Below are 20,813 nucleotides of genomic sequence, written 5' to 3' on the forward strand. Positions count from 1 at the left end.
AAATGATGAATAAACAAGCACTAAACATTTCTTGAAATTTTCTCAAAGATTGGGTTCACCACTTTACCATCCATTATCCTATTGTACTGGAGACACTGGTCTGTTCTTGCCTCTATTTACATTATTGGCCCCAACATGGTTATATTTTTTTAATCAGTTTGACTTTTTTTTAAAAAAAGTATTTTTTTCTCTCATTTTTCTTTAAATATCATCTGCTAAAGTCACCTCTTCCTTGGGAGAAGAACAAGAAATGAACTCTTAATTTTTTTTCTTTCCCTCATCTGCCAGAAACTGAGACCCCAGACAACAAAGTTTGTCAGAATTGTATTTATTAGATTTTGAGAGGACTGAGAGATTTGTTTAAAAGCAAAACTCATGGATTTCAGGTTCCTGGTAGTCTTTTTGTTTTCTTGTTTTTTCTGGCTTTTTTAGGTTGCCAGATTTTTGAGATAAATGAGATGCCGTTGTGTATTTTTTTCCCACTGTTAGAAGCTGATAGTTTAAAATCATTTCCACAAATTTCATGCTGCTAGATTAATCTTCTGGAAGATAATTAATTAGATCATTCTCATGGTGAGAAGCCTCACTGCTTATTAGAACAAAGCTAAATATTCTTAACTTTTCTTATTTTGTAATTTTTCTTAACTATTTAACTTTTACTTCTTTTCTTAACGTAAAATATCCCAGGCACTGGGGCACCTGGGTGGCTCAGTCGGTTAAGCCGCTGCCTTCGGCTCAGGTCATGATCTCAGGGTCCTGGGATCGAGTCCCCCATCAGGCTCTCTGCTCAGCAGGGAGCCTGCTTCCTTCTCTCTCTCTGCCTGCCTCTCTGCCTGCTTGTGATCTCTGTCTGTCAAATAAGTAAATAAAATCTTTAAAAAAAAAATATCCCAGGGACGCCTGGGTGGCTCAGTTGGTTGGACGTCTGCCTTCGGCTCAGGTCATGATCCCGGAATTCCGGGATCGAGTCCCGCATCAGGCGCCCAGCTCCATGGGGAGTCTGCTTCTCCCTCTGACTTTCTCCTCACTCATGCTCTTTCTCACTGTCTCTCTCTCAAATAAATAAATTAAAAAAAAAAAATCCCAGGCACTTAAGTGCTTTCATGCATTATCTTATTTAACTCCCTAATATCTCTTTAAGGTAGTTACTTGACATGTATCATTTTATACCCCCATTTATTTTTCTCAGGTTCAACGATACTGGCTCAGGAAGGAGAGAGCAAGTAAGAGTGAGTTCTCCAGAAAAAAGGGCTTCAACAAAACTTCTGACACCCTTGAAGCTCTCTGGTTGGAGCATAAAGAGGCAGAAGAAAAAAAAAAAAAGCAAACAACAAAGCAGACTCTCTCAGACACAGAGCTTCTAGGTAGGGCCAGGACTAGGGGCCAGGGCTAGCAGAGTGAGGCACTTGCCTTGGGTGCAATTTAAGGGAAAGTCCAAAACTCACTAAACAAGATGAATCACATTTTAATGCTATTTTTTTTAAAAGATTTTATTTATTCATTTGTCAGAGAGAGAGAGAAAGCACAAGAGCGAGCACAGGCAGACAGAGTGGCAGGCAGAGGTAGAGGGAGAAGCAAGCTCCCCACCGAGCAAGTAGCCCGATGTGGGACTTGATCCCAGGACTCTGGGATCATGACCTGAGCGAAAGGCAGCCGCTTAACCAACTGAGCCACCCAGGCGTCCCATTTTAATGCTATTTTTTTTTTAAAGATTTTATTTATTTATTTGACAGAGAGAGAGAGATCACAAGTACACAGGCAGAGAGCCTGATGGGGGGCTCGATCCCAGGACCCTGAGATCATGACCTGAGCCGAAGGCAGAGGCTTAACCCACTGAGCCACCCAGGTGCCCCTTTAATGCTATTTTTAAAAAAGCTCAAAATTAATACAAAATATCCACCAAGAACAAAATATCAAAATCTTAAACAATCTTTCTTGCCCTTGCCCTTGCAGGACAACTCACTTCCCCTTACCCTCAGCCGTGTTTTGGAGCCAAGTTACACTGTTCAAATGTCAATTCTGTCACATACTGGTTGAGTGATTTTAGAGTTATTTAACTTCAATTTCTTCATCTGTAGAAAGGGGATAATAACAGTATGTCCCTCACAAGGTTGTTGTGAGGAATAGGGGAACCCCTGCCTACAGTAGATTCTAAGTAAATGCTGGCCATCATTATTGTGGAAACAAACACTGCAATAGAGTTCTGTTGAATGCTAGACGGTTTTATATCTGTTACCGTGCTTGAAAAGCCCTCAGAACTGTGTTTCACACTACTGCCATAATGTGTCATGTATGTGGAGCATGTAATCAGCTTTTCCTAAAGAGGGATTAAAAGAATTGACTAGGGGCGCCTGGGTGGCTCAGTGGGTTAAGCCGCTGCCTTCGGCTCAGGTCATGATCTCGGGGTCCTGGGATCGAGCCCCCGCATCCGGCTCTCTGCTCAGCAGGGAGCCTGCTTCCTCCTCTCTCTCTCTGCCTGCCTCTCCGCCTACTTGTAATCTCTCTCTGTCAAATAAATAAATAAAATCTTAAAAAAAAAAAAGAATTGACTAAAAAGTGTAAATGCCTTACCTTGGATCGATCTGTTCATTTCATCTGGCCACCTAATTAAGAGCATGTTTTGAGTATTTCCTCAAGCTGCTTCTGAATTCTAAAGATGCTATGAATGATGGCGAGATAGGCTATGTGTACTGTTTTCCAGGGTGACTACATCAAGGCAAAAATCATAGTCACTAGAGTCTATTGGGAGAAAATGAAAATGTCTCCCAAATAAGAGGCGAGGAGGCCCTTCCGGAAATCACCTGGTGCCGAGGTAGAATTGACACCGCCGCCTTGGCTCCCCTCCTATACTTGGCACTCTTTCTGTCTTTGTTTGTACTTCGTGTTTTGCGCCAGCCAGACTCTGGCTACAGCTGCCAGGTCTAGTTCATTTTTTAATACCCAACACCAAGCACTTGCCAGGCCCCGGACCCTCACCACACATTCAAGGACTACATGAATGAATTGAATTTGGGTTTGGGTACTTTTAGCCTAAAGGTTTCCTCTTTCAAACAACATAGTTAAAGAGACAGAGGGTAAAGGAGCCTCCTAGAGCATCCCCTCTTGGCGCTGAAAAAAAAAACGATTTACCACAACTTTTCATTTACTGTAAATGCATAAACAGTTTTGTGCACACAAGTACTCATAAGGCCGTCTGTGGCACAGCGACCTTCCAAGGTCGGGTGCGCTCCCAGTGCGACCCCAACTCACTAGGCAGATGCCGGCCGAAGCGAGAGGCCGCCGCGCACGCGCGGATGGGAAGGGCGCGCGCCGGCCCTCCGCTCCTCCTCCCCTCCGCCCGCCAGGTGGCGCTGGCTGCCCCGCTGCCACCGTCGCCGCCGACTCTCACCGGGCCCAACCGGGGCGGCGCCCGCCGCCTCGCGGGCCGCGGGTCCGCCTCCGCCGCGCCGAGGGCGTGGGCTCCCGGCTCCCGGAAGCGGCGGCCGCGGCGCGGAGCCGAGCGGGCGTCGATCCTCGGAGCAGCAATGCTTGGCGGCCGCCTCTTGTGACCTGAGCGCGGCGGCCGGGCAGGGGCCGCTGAATGGCGGCTCGCTGAGGCGGCGGCGGCTGTGGCTGCTCGGGGCGTGGCGTGGCGCGGCGCGGCGCGGCGGAGGCCTGATGCTGCTTAAGCTCTTACAGAGACAGACCTATACCTGTCTATCCCACAGGTATGGGCTCTACGTCTGTTTCGTGGGCGTCGTGGTCACCATCGTCTCTGCCTTCCAGTTCGGAGAGGTGAGTAGCGGAGCGGGTGCCCCGGCCGGGACGCCCCGGACCGGTACGACTCCGCGGCGCCCCGAGCCCCTGCCCACTCGAGCCCCGCGGCGCCCCGAGCCCCGGCGTGCTTGCCTCTTCCCTCCCCATCCTCGCCGCAGCTGCGGGGACAAGTCCCAGAGCCTGCATCCCCCCCGCCGACCCCCCGCCCCGGAGGCTCCTAGAACTCAGATGTCCCCGAGCTCTGGTTTCACATCTGGGATCCAGATCTCGTCCTCCCGACGGTTGGAGGGAATGGGCGCTCGTTCAGCCAGTTCCCTTTGCCTCCAGGTGTTTTCTTGCGGCTCCCCAAGTCGTTCGGTTTTTCTCCCTCAGGCCTGTCCTCCTCCACGAAGCCGCCTCCCAGCAGCCAGAGTCGGTGTCTTTTCCCATTCCTAAATCCTCCAAAATTCTCATTCCTTGCCCCTCTTACAGGTTTTTTTTTTTTTCGTTCCTGTTGTCACCCTCCTGATCTTCTCGCTTATGACAAAGGCACTCTGTCTTCATAATCTGGTTTCTTTCCGGAATTCAAAACTTTCTCCAAGGGGTGTAGGTTTCTTCGTACGTGAATTTGAAGTGAGGACAGGGTACCGGCTCCAAATTTAAAGACTTAGTTGTAAAAGGGATCCCCCCCCCCACACTTCTGCTCTGTTATTGAGAACAACACCAGTTCTCCTGTAGAGGCTCTCCTGGTAGAGGTGTACACACGGATGTGAGAGATGTGTTGGCAGCTACAGACATTCTTCCCTATCTCGAGATCCGCTGAGGCTAGGGCCCCTTCATCTGACTAGGAAGCCTTGTCTTGCACTCCAGCACCCAACCTCTTGGGCCCTAGAACAAGCCCTTCGGTCATGGGTTATGCTGATAATTTAGACTCTGGATCACACAAGGCCGGCCTTTCTTGATCTGCTCTTAGTTAATGTGCAATAAAGTAGTTTGGTTAGACTCTCTAAACTCTTTAGAGGGTCCACACAACAGGTTTGGGGAGGTGGCGACACCCAGGTTTAATAGATTTTTATGCCTCGCTGGGTAATAGACTAAACATTTTCTTGAATGTTGGTAGGAGGTTGCAGAAGGTTTTAAAATTAAGAGAACAGTTTTTAGAAATGCCACAGTATCCATTTGCTTAGTCTGTACCCGTGCTGCATTATAAACTTGATAGGAGAGGGTGTTCTTTGTTTAACTACTGTAATCCTGACCCAAGCACTTTTCCAGGTACTCCAGCATAGGCAGTCTAAATATTTGTTTAATGAGTGAATTAATTAATTGTGTAGCATGCTTTCCAAGTGTACACTTCTAATAGTTCTCGTTCTAGGGGCAAATGAAAATAAGTCTTGCAGGTCAGAGTGAGAAAGTGCCCCAGACATGTAAATGTGGAATATGTACCTAGTATTATACCACAGCTCTTCTTTCATATACAGCTCTTCTTTTTAATACAGTGAATGTATCTGTGCACAGTTAAGTGTCTTATTCTTGGTGGAAGATTTTTTTTTTGTCCCTGATTAATTTTAAGTTAGCTGTTTACTAACATCTCTGCAGTGTGAAGGTGACTTAAAGGCAATCAGTTGCTAGAATTTTTCACTTTATATATTCCATGTCTGGTTTTTTACCAAAATAAAGACATTTGTCAGCTTTGAAATGGGCCACAAATGTTAAAGTTTGGAACATACAAAAGAAATAATGGGTGAAGAATGTCAACACGTGAATTGGGAGGTAGAGACACTGCTGTCATATATTGCCTGTAGTAGAACTTCTTTCTTCCTTTTTTTTTTTCTTTTAAGTAGGTTCCACAACCAAAGTGGGGCATGAACTGATGACCTTGGAGGTCTGAGAGTTGTGCAGTCTACGGACTGAGGCAGCCAGGCACCCGCCGTAGTACAATTTCTGCAGCACAATGAAAAAAAGGAGCCGTGGGATTGGGCAGATCAGGGTTTGAATGCTGGTGCCAGTATTAGTAATATCAGCTAATCTATAGGGCTTACCAGATACGAGGCACTCTCTTAACTGCATTACATATATTAACTCACTGAATCTTCACAACAGCACCCCTATGAGGTGGGTACTATTATTATACCCATTTTATAGGTGATGAAATTAAAGCACTTGCACAGAGTAATCCAGCTAGTTACTAGCTGGGGGTGGGGGTGGGGGTGCTTTCAACCAAGGCACTGTATGGTTCCAGATCTGTAAGCACACATCTTCATGGTTTCTCACACAGTCGGTGCTGTCTTTTGTATGATCTTGGAAAAGATACTTAACCTTTTGAACCCCAGCTTCCTTATCTTTGAAACTGAGATACGATTAAATAAGACCTCTTTTGCAAGGCACCATTCAAGGTTCTTGGCAAGTATAACAGACTTTCATTAAATGGTAGTAGGTGCTGCTACTGTGTTATCATCAACTATTTTATGCCCTTGTCCGTATTTTGAAATAAACCCTTGAAGTAGAATACTCCTGCCATACAGTTAATGTTATCAACTTGCTAATAACTTCACTAATTGCAGTGGATAAAAGAAAGGACTAAGAAGGGCCTTGTTAACTGTGAATTCATTAATATTTCCCCCCTCTCAGTATAAGTGGTATTGGCTGCTACCTTTTGATAAGCCCTTTGTATACACTTCCACATTTTGAGGAAGAAAAACAAAACTGAGGGAGGGAAGTATTAACACATAGCATTTTAAAAAATTTCCCTTTAAGCTGCTGGGGTAGTTTCTGGAGAGCTCTTTTTTGGAACTCTGGTCAAACAAAAGCAGAGCTCCTTCCAAATGCACAGGGAGAGCCCTCAGGGTGGGTACTAATAGCTACTGAAGTATACCGCCTTGGGGTGAGGGTAGGAGATAGAAGCTTATCTAATGTAAACTACTTGATTGGACAAATCCTGTGCCCTCTGGGAGCCTCAGTTCCCACACCTGCAAACGAGAGCACTAGACTACTATGCTCCTAAAATCAAGTTTAGCGCTGAAACTTCTGCTTTTAAATATTTGTCCTCTGTTGGTTGATTTTTTTTTTTTTTAAGATTTCACTTATTTATTTGACACAGAGAGAGACATCACAAGTAGGCAGAGAGGCAGGCAGAGAGAGAGTGGGAAGCAGGCTCCCGCTGAGCAGAGAGCCTGATGGGAGGCTGGAGCCCAGAACCCTGGGATCATGACCTGAGCCGAAGGCAGAGGCTTACCCCACTGAGCCACCCAGGCATCCCCCTCCTCCCTTTTTAAAAGATTGGTTGATATTATATAAACTTTAAAACGTGTATTTTTGAAGTAAAATTTTATTACTTAAGGGCCATCATTATTTAGTTGAACCATTTGTATACAAATCCACAATCCCTTCTCTGAAAATTCTACTGAATTAACCTTATCATCAAACGTGAGTATCTATTACAGTGAAACATAGGAGTATTCTCACTCATTTAGGAAATGAAGACTATAGGGAGTACCTGGATGGCTCAGTGGGTTAAAGCCTCTGCCTTCAGTTCAGGTCATGATCCCAGGGTCCTGGGATCGAGCCCCACATAGGGCTCTCTGCTCAGCGGGGAGCCTGCTTCCTCCTCTCTCTCTCTGCCTGCCTCTCTGCCTACTTGCCTACTTGTGATCTGTCTGTCAAATAAATAAATAAAATTTAAAAAAAAAAAAAAAAGGAAATGAAGCCTATAAATAGTTTGCAATTAGTTGTAGGCCAAGTTTTGCCACCAAATGAGTTCAGGTGGTCAGGTTTTGTTGCCAAATAAGGTACAAAAAGGTCTTCAGTGTTGAGCACTTTCTGGATTTCAGGATTGCGAATAGAGAATTGTAAATCACTGCTGGGTGTATATGTGTGTATCAGCACGTATGGAAACAATTACGCCAAAGTTAACTTCCATGAGGAAGCAGATGTAGGAAGAATATACCCATACTGGGTGGTAACTTGTCCCTGGACTCCCTGCTCCCTTTTGGTTGCCTGCCTTCTGCCATTTTGGATTAATGAGATGTTTTTGTTAAGTGAAGAGGAAAGTTGAAAGCTGGATCCAGCCAAAGTCATGCTCAGCCTTGGTGACCAGTTTCTCATCCTGGCTCAGTTGGAAGAAAGAAATTAGTTACTGTGTTTGTATTTGTTTAGTTCTTTCATTAAACAGATATGTTTTGAGTGTGTTCCTTGTCAAAAGGGACATACAGGTAGAGTCCGAGGGACCTGGTCTGAGAATTGTGAGACAGCCTCTGGCCTGGTTCTAGTTCCAACGTAAACTGTGACCTTCAGTGCTTTCCATGCTGTGTTAGTATTCCCAGCTGCCTTCTAGTTTGTGGGCAGCCACTCTTGTTATCTCATGTAGATTTCTTTTGGGGTGAGGAAAGCTTTCTTTATTAAAAATAATGTTTTAAAAAGTCGAGATTTCTAAGACCCCCATTTTAGTTTTAATGTTCTGTGAATATACATTTATTGTTTCATATGAGAAAGCATGAACTATAATGTAATGTTGTTTGGACTAGAAAGAAAATGCCAGTGGCCACACAGAGCCTTTTTTTAAATGGTCTTTTTCTTTTGTGGGTTTTGGGAAAGATACACAGCCCCGCTAACTGTCAGATCAAAGCAGGGACCTAGTCTTAGTCTCTCCTGCATTCTTAGCACCTAGGAAGTGCTTGGTACCCAGTTGGTGCCAGATAAATACTTGATATGGATGGGTGAATGCATGAGTTAATTGGTATGATCTTAATAAACATCCCTTCAAGCTCATTTACAAAAAAAAAGTTTAGATTTCTACCCCGATGCAGACCCATCTTTAGGTACCTTTGATTTCTCAGACACCATTGGTCTGATTGTACTTTGTATGGTAAAAAAGGTGTTAGTGGATATACGATTTATAGCTCATTTTTGGCCATCTTTGTCTAGTTGAGGTGAAGCCATAGTATATATATGTGAGTACCAATACAAGGAATAAGTAATTGAATGAATAGGTACACAGTAATTGCTTAGAAAATCAGAGGGAAAGAAAATTATGGGTTGAGGCATCCCAGAAGAAGTTGAGATTTTTATAAAGGAGGCAGGAACTTTGCTTTTGAACTGTTAGCGGTTTAAAGTTGCGGCTAGGATCAGCAGCACTTTGGTGCAATTGACAGAATCCAGCTCAGACACAGCCTTAAGAGAAACGTAGTTTTTTGACTCATGTAGTTGACAAACAGGGTGAAACTTCTCACAGGGTTAAATAGAGGTGCTCAGATGATGTCATCAGGAATCTCTTTTTGTCCCTCTTCTCCAGCTCTCTTGGTTTAGTACTCAGGTTAGTACTCAGTGCCCAGATTGGAGGAGATTGCTGCCAGCAATTCCAGCTTCTAGTCTGTCAGTCGAGTAACTCCAGCAAAAAGAGTTTCTTTCTCGTTAGTGCCAGCTAGGCCCAGGGTGGCCTGCCCAGCCACGGAATGAGTGTCCTTGCTCTGCCCTCACTAACTGCCTGGACCATCCCCAGAGCTAGGATTGTGGGTGGTGCTGTCATTCTCAAGCATATGAATTGAGGGGGTTCCCCAGAGGGAAATCACGAGGCTGTTATCAAGGGAAGGGCCAGAGCAACAGATGACCTAGACACAGCCTTCAGCCAAAACCCATTTCCTTTCCTGGGCCTTACTGTTGACGTTGTCACTGTGATAGCTCTTAGCCCTCTACCTTCTTCTAAAAGATGTAAAAGTTATTTCCATTTTGATTAATTATTCTGTCTGTGAAATTGTATTCTTAGTTGGGTGTTTTTTTTTTTTTTTTTTTTTTTTTTAAGGTGGCTGTGTTACTACACTGTTCTTGTGCCTTTACATCTTTCAGCAATGATTCCTTTGAATATGGTGAATTGATAGTTATAGTTTTAGCCAGGGGGTATTGTTAACTTTGTTAATGAAATTTAGCATGTTGTGTGATAAAAAAACTTAACCTTTTTGCAGCACCTGGCCCACCAGTGTGTTTGAATAGTCTCACTCCCTCTTTCTTCACAGAGACTACCCTCTCTCTTCTCCTTGCCCATTCACTGTTCTCTCTCAGTCTTGAATGTTGAGATTCCCCAGGCTTTGCTCTTTGGCCATCTTCTCTTATAGGGGATGTCCTATTTCAGACCCCCATCCATTTGTCTGACTTCCCTATCCCCAGCTGCTTTGATGAACTAAGATCTAATTCCACGCTTCTGCTTGTCTGCAGTGCAGACCTTACTACTCTGCCTTTCTGACACAGTGCTCATTCATCACGGTGCTCTTTCCACTGCACCCAGACCTGGCTTCAGAGTTTTTTTTTTTTTTAACAGCTTTTTTTTGTTTTGACAGACAGAGATCACAAGTAGGCAGAGCAGCAGGCAGAGAGAGAGGAGAAAGCAGGCTCCCCGCTGAGCAGAGAGCCCGATGTGGGGCTCCATCCCAGGACCCTGGGATCATGACCTGAGCTGAAGGCAGAGGCTTTAACCCATTGAGCCACCCAGGAGCCCCCGCTTCAGAGTTTTAACAACATGGGATTCCTCTAACTCCTGAGAGTTCTTCCAGAAAGTAGAGGAAGAACTTCACCCAAGACCTCAGCAAACCTTTCCAGGAATTGGATCATAGAGCGATTCCTAAAAACACGCCCTGAAAGGAGGAAGAGGTTGCTTTTTGACCACTCTGATCCATTCCTGAACTTAGGGCCTGTCTTGTGAACATTTGTGTTATGTGGGTACAGAGTTGTATTAGGAAAGAATAGGTAAGTGGTACTGGTATAGGTCATGGCTATAATAAGTGTCATGTTCAGTAAGCACAATTTGTGGGATGTGTAGCAGTTGTCGTATTAAATAAGCACAACTGACGTGTAGCAAGTGTCTTTCTTTCCCACTGGCCCTTTAATATCAGTTTGTAGGGTTAGTTCTACCTCTGCCTCTGAGTGAAAACTCAGGTGGGCTTAAGCCTTCTCTTGTCACTCCTAAGTAATAAAAAGTCTTTTTTTTTTTTTTTTGAGATTTTATTTATGTATTTGTCAGAAAGAGAAAGAGCATGCATGCAGACAAGCAGAAGGAGCAGCAGGCAGAGTGAGGAAGAAACCCCCTGAGCAGGGAGCCCGATGTGGGCCTCCATCTTAGGACCCTGGGATCATGACCTGAGCCGAAGGCACACACTTAACTGACTGAGCCACCCAGGTGTCCTGATAATAAAAAGTCTTGTGGTCACTTCAAATTTTAAAACATAATGACATTTCAGCATCTGCAAGCCTGTTGAATTTGAAGCCTCTTACCTTCCCAGCTCAGGCCTGCCCTAGGCAGAAAGCCTGCAGTTGAGGAAGGAAGGTTGGGAACAGAGGGCTACTTTTCTCTTTATTCATCCTATGCTTCTCCTCCTCCTCCATAGCTTGTTTCTGCCCCTTTCTAGGGGCCAGCACCCTAGGAGGTTGGAGCACCTAGAAGAAGGAAGGGAAGCGAGGGCAGGAACGTCCTTCCAATAGGAGTGCTGGAGCTCTCCGGAATTTGCAGGTGTCAAAGCTTGTTCTCTCTTGAATGCTTTCAAAGGGCCTCCTTCAGAGACTACACCCTGAGAGCCATGGCTTGCTTTTAACCCTGATGAGAGCAAATGCCTCTTCATTTAGACTGGTTGCTTGCTCCTTCCTTGGTGCCTAGGAGTATGATGAGACCATGAGAATCTCATTTCAGTCTCTTTGCTTTTCTTTTGGGGGGCCCTGGACCTGATCTAAGATGACCCTCCTTAGGTATTCTCTTGTGCATGGCACACATCTGGTGCATGGAAGACCAATCTGCTCTGCTTTGTAAGAGAGAAAGTTTATCTTTTTCTTCTACTCTTCTAAGTTCTTGGCTGGGGCCTCTGTAACAAAAGACAGATTGATAAGAGAAAAGCATACATGTTTATTTGATATAAGTGTTACATGATGTGGGAGCCTAGGAAATAAAGACTCCAAAAAGTAGTTAAACCTGAGTATTTTTATTGAAGGTTTGATGAAGAGTGGAGTTTGGGAAAATTGTGATAGGATAAAAACAAGAATGAGCTAAGTGTAGTTAGCTTGGGAAACACAAGGCCTGTTCTTTAAGATTCCTTTTGGAAATACTTGTCTTTTGGAGATAAGGATAATCTTTTCTTCCTGGTGTAGGAAGGGCACCTCTTACAGACAGTCTAGGGGTAAGGTCAGAAACTTCTTCCTGCACCTGCTGTTTCTCAGATTTCTTCAGCTTGAAATATTCAGTAAGCCCCTTAAGGTGCTGTATTTTGGGGTGGTGTATCCTGAACCCTTTCAGCTCAAAGCGGGGGAATGTGGGCTGATTCCAGCATAGCAGCAACCTCTCCTTTGTCCTCAGAGCAGTTAACCAGCCCACCCTTCTGTTTTGTGGGTGTGAGACAGTTGTGGCATCCAGCCACCTGCATGGTCCTGTTGTGGGCTGTCTTGGTGGTCCCACTGAGCCTTTTTCCTGGCGTGGGGAAAATGGAAAGAGATTTCCACCCCTCCCCTTTAAACAAAATCAAGTGCATTTGCAGAATGCCAGCAGCTTCCTAAACCCTTCTGCCATGATTTGGGTGAGTTTTCAACCATCTCCCGAGGAAACTTTGCCTCTTGTTTCAAATCTTCACTTTGGAATGTGACATCTGGTCTTTTGGTGCCTCACAAGAAACTTACTTCTACATGCATGTTTTCTTGGAGCAGTTAACTGAGTTTTGCCCATGAGACAAAACCTATTTGCCATTTCTGTACTCAGCATCATGAACACAGAGACACTGCCTCTCTTGTCTTGGGGTCCCTGCACTTAGCAGAACACCAGAATCATTCTTCTGACAGCACATTCTTTGTTTGAGCACAGTGCCCGGCCTCTGGGCAGAGAGCAGAGAGCCAAGTAGGCTATTCCTGCAGAGGAGGAGTTTATATTCTGGTTGTACAGTCGGACATTAAATGCTTCTTAATGACAGTCATGAGCAGTGCTACAAAGAAGGAGAGGCTGTTGTGGGAGAGACGAGCAGTGTTCTTTCTGGTGCCTGCGTCGGGAGAGGCTTTCTTAATGTAATTGGAGCTCAGCTTTGAAGGGTCAGAAATGCCAAGGCAGAGGACAGAGCAGAGCAAGTGTGCTCTCTAGGCCATTTCTTCTCAACCGGGGCGATTTTGCCCCCAGAGGCATTTGGCAGTGTCTACAGATGGGGCATAGGGTGGGGTTGGTGCTACTGGTATTCAGTGGGTGGAGGCCAGAGATTCGCTAGACATTCTACAATACAAGTACAGGCCCCACAGTAAAGATTATCCAGCCCCAAATATCAGTAGTGTTCAGATTCTGGAACCAGCTTGAAGGTCTTGAAGTTGGGGTACATTTGAGAAGGTGAACACAGGCCCATGTGGCTGGATGCTAGAGAGCAAGAGAAAGTGAGGGTCTAGGGGAGACTAGTGCAGTTGGTGGTACCCACTTCCCAGCACTTGGTAGATTAGGTGTTCAGGATTTGGGTGTTTGTCCTGAGAACAATGGGATGCCATTCAAGGTTCTTAGGTACTGTCTTTTTTAGTGAGTGGACACCAGGGATGCTGATGAACTTTCCGTAGTGCGCAGGACAGCCCCTATAACAATGTGTTCAGGTATTAAATGCCAATAGTGCCAAAGTGAAAAAACCTGAATTAGAGGGAGAGCAGGAATGGCTGCAGGCCCTTAATTAGGAACCTTGGACTAGGCTGGTAGAAGGGTTTGTTAAGAGAAGTGGATAGATTTGAGAGATTGAGGCGGCGAAAACATTGGTTTTTATGTTCCATTTTGTGCCAGACACTCAGCTGACATCTTGGGATACAAAAATGAGCAAGATAGACGAGTTCGTTTGCTCTGCCAGATGATAACTATAGATGTTAAGTGAATGAATAGGTGCTTTGTTGAATGATTGCTTCTCGGCCTTTTGGCTAAGATCAAGGGTAGGTGCTTTGTTGAATGAATAATTATAAAAAATTATTTTTATTCATTGGTTGTGATTGAGCCTTAGTGAGGAAAGATGGTTTATAAATGCTAAATACATGCCATGTGTCATGTCCCAGGACCGTTCCATTGGCCAAGATGCTCAATGAAGAGAACAGCAGGAGACCAACCTTCTGGTCTGGTGCCCAGGGTCACAATTGAAGAGTACATTAATCTTTCCTTAGATTAATTAATCTTTCCTTAGAGACAGAGCTGAAAGGTTTGCAATGATTTCTTTACCTGAGTGTGCTTTGTTAATGGTTGATATGATAACAGAGGCAGTAAGTGCATTAATTTAACACAGGCTGTGCTATAGTGTATGTTATTCTAGTTCCTTCTAAAATATAACAAGTATAGCTGTAATAAGTTCTGCATATTCACCATATATCTCATAGTAATTGTACTGTCCTTTAGATTGATTGTTCAGTCTTGTGATCCACATGCAATATCTTTAGCAGGTGATTAGTCAGCCTGTGTGTGATTCATACTTGCACTAAATTAAGCAGGGGGAAAAAAGTGATCTTTGAAAAATGTTACAGACTAAGTCACATTTGTGCAGGGAGAGCCATTTGCATTCTACCATCACACTAAAAACCATATTGCCCACTTTAAAATTGCTTCCTAAAATTGTTTCTCCTTTAGGTTCTAGTTTATCCCCCCCAATATATCTTCTATTCCCCCTTCACTACCTCATTCTATTACCTTCATTTTTTTTTTCTTTAAGATTTTATTTATTTGGGGGAGAGAGAGAGAGAGAGAGAGAGCAAGCAAGCACAGAGGGAGAGTGAGAGGGAGAAGCAGACTCCCTGCTGAGCAGAGAGCCCGACTGGGGGTGAGGGGGGCTTGATCCCAGAACCCTAAGATCTTGACTTGACCTGAGCTGAAGGCAGATGCTCAACCAACTGAGCCACCCAGGTGCCCCCATTAGCTTCATTTCTGTCTCTGATTAATTCCAAACTGTATAAAACTTCTTTACCAAATTTGCAGAAGCTGTTCATTCAGCAGATTTACGGAGGTGCTTACTCTGGGCCAGGTACTCTGCTGCTAGTAGAGACACAAAAATAGTTCAGTTTCTTCCTGCTCTCTAGGAGCTCACTCTAGACGGAGATAGGCAAGCAAATAGAGAAAACGCATTGTGGTAAATTAAGTTGAAGGACAGGCATGGGTGTTTCTCAGCCGTTAGGAGTGACATTTGAACTTGATCTTGAAGAAGATAGAATAGGTGGCCCCAGGGAAGGAAGGGAAACCTCTCCCGCATTAACACCACTTTTCAATAGGGAAAGATGCCGTAGGTGTAAAGGCATAGGTCTAAGAGGTATTATTATTTTTCAGGAACAAAAGTAGTTCTGAAGGGGTGTGGCACACTGAGGATGGAAGCTGGAGAGGCACCTAGTAGCCAATTTAGGACTTGGCTGTTGAATGATATGAAAGAAATTTGGATTCATCCTGAAGAAAATAGAGGCCATTCAGATGATTACTATTTGGGGACCTTTATAGAAAAAAAAATTGCCAGTCCCTTGGCTTAAAATTACATTCATTCTGGGGCACCTGGGTGGCTCAGTCAGTTAAGTGTCTACCTTCTGTTCAAGTCATAATCCCAGGGTCCTGGGATTGAGTCTTGCGTTGAACTAGCTCCTTCCTCTCCCTCTGCCCCCTGCCCTTGCTTATGCTCTCTCTCTCTTTTTCAAATAAATAAAAATCTTCTTAAAAACGACATTTATTCCCTTGATGTGCAAGACACATGGGAGCTGGCTCATCTGGGTGGGTTTTGGTTGGCTCTGCTACACCTATCTTTCATCCTGCTGGGACCAGTGGGCCAGCCTACACATGTTCTTTTTTTTTTTTTTTTTTTTTTTAATATTTTATTTATTTATTTCACAGATAGAGATCATAAGTAGGCAGAGAGGCAGGCAGAGTTGGGGGGGGGCAGGCTCCCTGCTGAGCAGAGAGCCTGATATGGGGCTCGATCCCAGGACCCCGAGATCATGACCCGAGCTGAAGGCAGAGGCTTAACAGTGGGTTAACACTGAGCCCCCCATACGCCCCCAGTCTACACATGTTCTTCTCAAGACAGTGGTGAAGGCACAGAAAATCAGGTAGATACTTGTAAACCTACCTGAGGTTTAGATTTAGAACTGGTGTATTCACTGTCTTTTTATTCCCTGAACCATCAAATTTGTTTCTGCTTTAGGAGCTTTACATTATCTGTCCCATCAGCCTGGAGACAGCTGCTTCCAAGACCGTCATGTAATGAGCTCCTTGTCTTACAGGCCTCAGCTCAGTATCACCTTTTTAGATGGGTTTTCCCCACCACCCAAAGACCTACCTAAAGAGACTACCTAAAGTAGTCTCTTTTAGCAAGCCATTCCTTATTATAGTCCCTTTCTTCTTCTTTTCTTAATAGTACTTAGTCTGAAAATGTGTGTGTATGCTTATATTTAATGTCTTCTCCCTCTTCACCAAAATGTAAGCTCTGGCAACAGGATTTCTGTCTTATCCAGCCTTTCTGTCTTATTCACCACTGTATCCTCAGCCCCTAGAATAGAGCCTGGCACTAAGTTCAGTGCAGACATAATTTGTGCTAGTATCTAAATATAGAAAGGTCACCTGCAGTGATCAGTTTCTAAATTCAACCTTAGTAGAAAGTAGATAGGTTTAGTTGATAGACATATATAATTATATTAGGGTTCTTCAGAGAAACAGAATCAGTAGAATGTGTATCTATATGTGTATGGAAATAGATTTATTACATAGAACTGGCTCACGTGATTATGGAGACTGACAGGTCTCCAAGTTCTACATTTAGCAAGGCTAGAGACCTAGGAGAGCCAGTTGACTTAGATTAATTCTAATCTAAGTCTAAAGGCCTGAAACTCAGAAAAGCTTAGTATAGTTCCTGTCTTAAAATTGGCAGACTTGAGAGCCAGGAAAAGCTGTTGTTTCAGTTCAGATCCAAAGGAAGGAAAAACGATGTTCCAGCTCAAGGCAGTCAGGTCAGAAGCAGTTCTCTCTCACTCAGCCTTTTTATTTTATTTAGGCCTTCAACTGAGGCACTGAGGCCCATCCACAATAGGAGAACAAATGCTTTACTCAGTCTACTAATTCAAATGTTAATTTATCCAGAAACACTGCCTGACACATCCAAAATGATGTTTGATCAAATATCTGGATACCCCCTGCCCCGACTTACTCAAATTGACACATAAAATTAACCATCATGAAAATGTAATAGGTTTTATTTTATTATAGCAGCTTTAAGTTAATGGAAAAAATTGCATGGGAAGTGCAGAGATTTTGCGTTTACCTCATCTCTCCCAGCATACTTTCCCCTACTTTTAACGTTTTGCTTCAGTGTGGTACATTTTAAAAAATATATTATTTATTTATTTATTTGACAGACAGAGATCACAAGCAGGCAGAAGGCCCAATGCGGGACTCAATCCCAGGACCCTGAGATCATGACCTGAACCGAAGGCAGAGGCTTAACCCAATCAGCCACCCAGGCGCCCCAGTGTAGTACATTTTTATAATTGATGAACCAATATTGATAGATTTTTATTAACTAAGAATATATTGAACATTAGGATCCATTTTTTGTACTGTACAGTTCTATGAATTTTGACAAATGCATACTGTTAGTTATATCATGTATCTGCCATTACAGTATCACACAGTTTAGTTTCATTGCCCTGATAATACCCTTGTCCTGCACTATACCTAGTCCTTGCTTCCCTCCCCACTGGCAATGGATGATTTGGGGTATTTTATTTGATTTTTTATTTAAGTAGTTTCCACGCCCAGTATGGAGCCCAACGTAGGGATTGAACTCATGACCCTGAGATCAAGACCTTAGCTAAGAACCGGACACTTAACTGACTGAGCCACCCAGGTGCCTTTGATTTTTTTTTTTTTAAACTATGTATATAGTTATGTTTTTTCCAAATTGTCATATAGTTCGTTGCTGGTATTTAGGAAAGCAGTTGATTTCTGTGTGTTACTTTTGTGTGCTACAACCTTGTATCCTGCAACTGCTTGTTTATTAGTTTCAGGAATTTTGTTTTGGGGGTTTTTTTGGTCAGTTCTGTGAAGTTTTATACATAATCGTGTCATCTGTCAACAAAGATAGTTTTATTTTCTCCTTCCCAATCTGTATAGCTTTTATTTCCTTTTTTTGTGTTACCACACTAATTAGGACTTCAATGTGTAGCAGTAGTGAGAGATGGTATCCTTTCCTTGTTCCTGAAATTAGTGGGAAAGCCTTGAGTTTCTCACCATCAAGCATAATGTTAACTGTAGTTTTTTTGTAAATACTATTTTTAAATTGAGGAAGTTTCCTTCTATTCCTAAGTTTACTGACAGCTTTTTTTTTTTAAATCAAAAATGGGTGTTGGAATTTGTTAAATGCTTTTTTAATGCACCTATTATATAAGAGCTTTTTTTTTTTTTTTAAGATTTTATTTATTTGACAGAGAGGGAGAGGTCACAAGTAGGCAGAGAGGCAGGCGGAGAGAGAGGGAGAAACAGGCTCCCTGCCGAGCCGAGCAGAGAGCCTGGGCTCGATCCCAGGACCCTGAGATCATGACCTGAGCCAAAAGCAGAGGCTTAACCCACAGAGCCACCCAGGCGCCCCTTATGCCCCTATTGTAATCATATGAGTGTGTGTGTGTGTGTGTGTGTGTGCACGCGCCTGTTGATGTGATGGATTACATTAACTGGTTTTGGAATGTTGAACCAGGATTCAGAAATTCATATCTAGAAAATATACCACTTTGCTCTGGTAAATGATTCTTCTATACATTGTTAGATTTGATTTGATAACATTTTATTGAGGATTTTTACATCTCTTCACGAGAAATATTGTTTGTAATATTTTTCTTCATAGAATGAATTAGGAAGTTTGTTTTCTGGAAGAGATTGTAGAGAATTGGTATTATTTCTTCCTTAAATGTTTGATAGAAATCATTAGTGAACCCATCTGGGGCTGGTGCTTTCTGTTTGGAATGTAATTAATTATTGGGCCAAATTCTTTTTTTTTTTTTTTTAAGATTTTATTTATTTATTTGACAGAGAGAGGGATCACAAGTAGGCAGAGAGGCAGGCAGGCAGAGAGAGAGAGGAGGAAGCAGGCTCCCTGCTGAGCAGAGAGCCCGATGCGGGACTCGATCCCAGGACCCTGAGATCACGACCCTAGCCAAAGGCAGTGGCCCAACCCACTGAGCCACCCAGGCACCCTGGGCCAAATTCTTTAATAGGTATATGCTGATTCAGGTTATCTGTTTCTTGTTTGAGCTTTGGTAGATTGTATCTGTCAAGGAATTGGTCCATTTTATTTAAGCTGTGAACCTGTAGTCTTAGAGTTGTTCATAATGTTCCTTTATTACTCTTTTGGGAAGAATATTGTAGTGACTTACTTCTCTTTTGAGTTATTGTTGTAAAACTCAAATAACATAAAATTTGTCATTTTAACAATTTTTAAGTGCACAACTCAGTGGCATTAATTACATTTTCATTGTTGTGCAACCATTGCCACTATCTATTTCCAAAACTTTTTCATCACCCTAAGCAGAAACTCTGTAACCATTAAGCAATAACCCCATTCACCCGTTGGGACCTGGTAACCTCTGTCCGTACAGATTTGACCATTCTGAATATTTTATATCATGAGCATTTCGTATAATACTTCTTTACTTGTTCTGGCAGTTTCTGCTTGTTTTTCAGTGCTTCTTAGGCGGGTGGGGGGATGAGAGATTAGAGTTGCTTACTCTGCCATTTTGATGACATTTTGCTTCAGACTGATAAGTTTTGATAATTGCTTTTTTCACATAATATTTTATCAAACACTTTATCCTTTAATATTCTTTATGCTCCACAAAGGAAGATACTTTGTTTTGGCCATTGCTGAATCCTCAGAGTCTAGAATGGTACCACATAATATTTATTGAGTTACTGAATTAAGTAACTAATTTTTAATAATTATTTGAAAATAAGATTTTTTAAAAAAAATTTCCATTTATTTGATGAGAGAGGGAGAGAGGGAGAGAGCAAGCACACAAGCAGGGGGAGAGGCAGGGAGAGGGAGAGGAAGAAGCAGGCTCCCTGCTGAGCGAGGAGCCTGATGGATGTGGGGCTTAATCCCAGAACCCTGGGATCATGACCTGAGCTAAGAAACACACTTAACTGACTGAGCCACCTAGGTGCCCTGAAAATAAGACTTTTTTTTAATAGCTTTGTAATATTTGTTTGACTGTACTTTATTTTCCTGATTACCTATTGTTTAATTATTAGATACTATTTTCAGGTTTTATTTTTATAATTAATAATGGACATTATTGTATTTACGCAGGTCTTTGGGTACATCTGTGATGATTTCCTTGGCATGTATAAATCAGAAGTAGAGATAGCCAGAACAAAAGACATTTTGTTTGGTCCTTTGATAAATAATGCTAACTGCCTTTCAGGAAAGGGGAGATTTTTTTAAAATGACTTTGCAGCTATTTACAAATCTATAACATACTTTTCAACTAATTTATGATTTTTATGCACTTGTGACTCATAAAGAGATCTCTTCTTGGTGTATTAAAAAAATGTTTTCATCTAGTGAATAAATAGTATGATTTTTTTTTTGTTGTTGTTGTTTTTTTTTAAAGATTTTATTTATTTATTTGTGAGAGAGAGAGAGTGAGAGCGAGCACAGGCAGACAGAGTGGAAGGCAGAGTCAGAGGGAGAAGCAGGCTCCCTGCGGAGTAAGGAGCCCGATATGGGACTCGATCCCAGGACGCTGGGATCATGACCTGAGCCGAAGGCAGCTGCTTAACCAACTGAGCCACCCAGGCGTCCCGAATAAATAGTATGAGATAAAATTTGTTGATAGCAGTGAGTGGAGTATCACAAGCAGATGTTTTGTAAAACTATCTCATTTCACTAAACTTATTTATTTATTTGAAATATATAGTTCCTTTTTTTTTTAAAGATTTTATTTATTTATTTGACAGAGATCATAAGTAGACAGAGAGGAAGGCAGAGAGAGAGAGAGAGAGAGAGAGAGAGAGAGAGAAGCAGGCTCCCTGCTGAGCAGAGAGCCTGATGTGGGGGCTCAATCCCAGGACCCCCGGATCATGACCTGAGCTGAAG

At 43.0% G+C, this 20,813-nt stretch overlaps 1 protein-coding gene across 2 annotated transcripts in view; it reads left to right on the forward strand.

The window, feature by feature from the left end:
• The first annotated feature begins 3,348 nt into the window (after positions 1 to 3,348).
• GNPTAB (N-acetylglucosamine-1-phosphate transferase subunits alpha and beta) overlaps positions 3,349 to 20,813 on the forward strand; it is a 76,146-nt gene continuing 58,681 nt past the window's right edge. The window contains exon 1 of one of the 2 annotated variants that reach the window (XM_082739118.1): positions 3,349 to 3,774. In XM_082739118.1, the coding sequence (XP_082595244.1) occupies positions 3,658 to 3,774 (117 nt within the window). In that variant the 5' untranslated portion in view covers positions 3,349 to 3,657. The remainder of the gene's footprint in view (positions 3,775 to 20,813) is intronic. The other variant, XM_082739119.1, reaches the window with a different exon arrangement.

Source organism: Mustela nivalis, assembly GCF_964662115.1.
Source record: "Mustela nivalis genome assembly, chromosome: 7".
NCBI lineage: Eukaryota > Metazoa > Chordata > Mammalia > Carnivora > Mustelidae > Mustela > Mustela nivalis.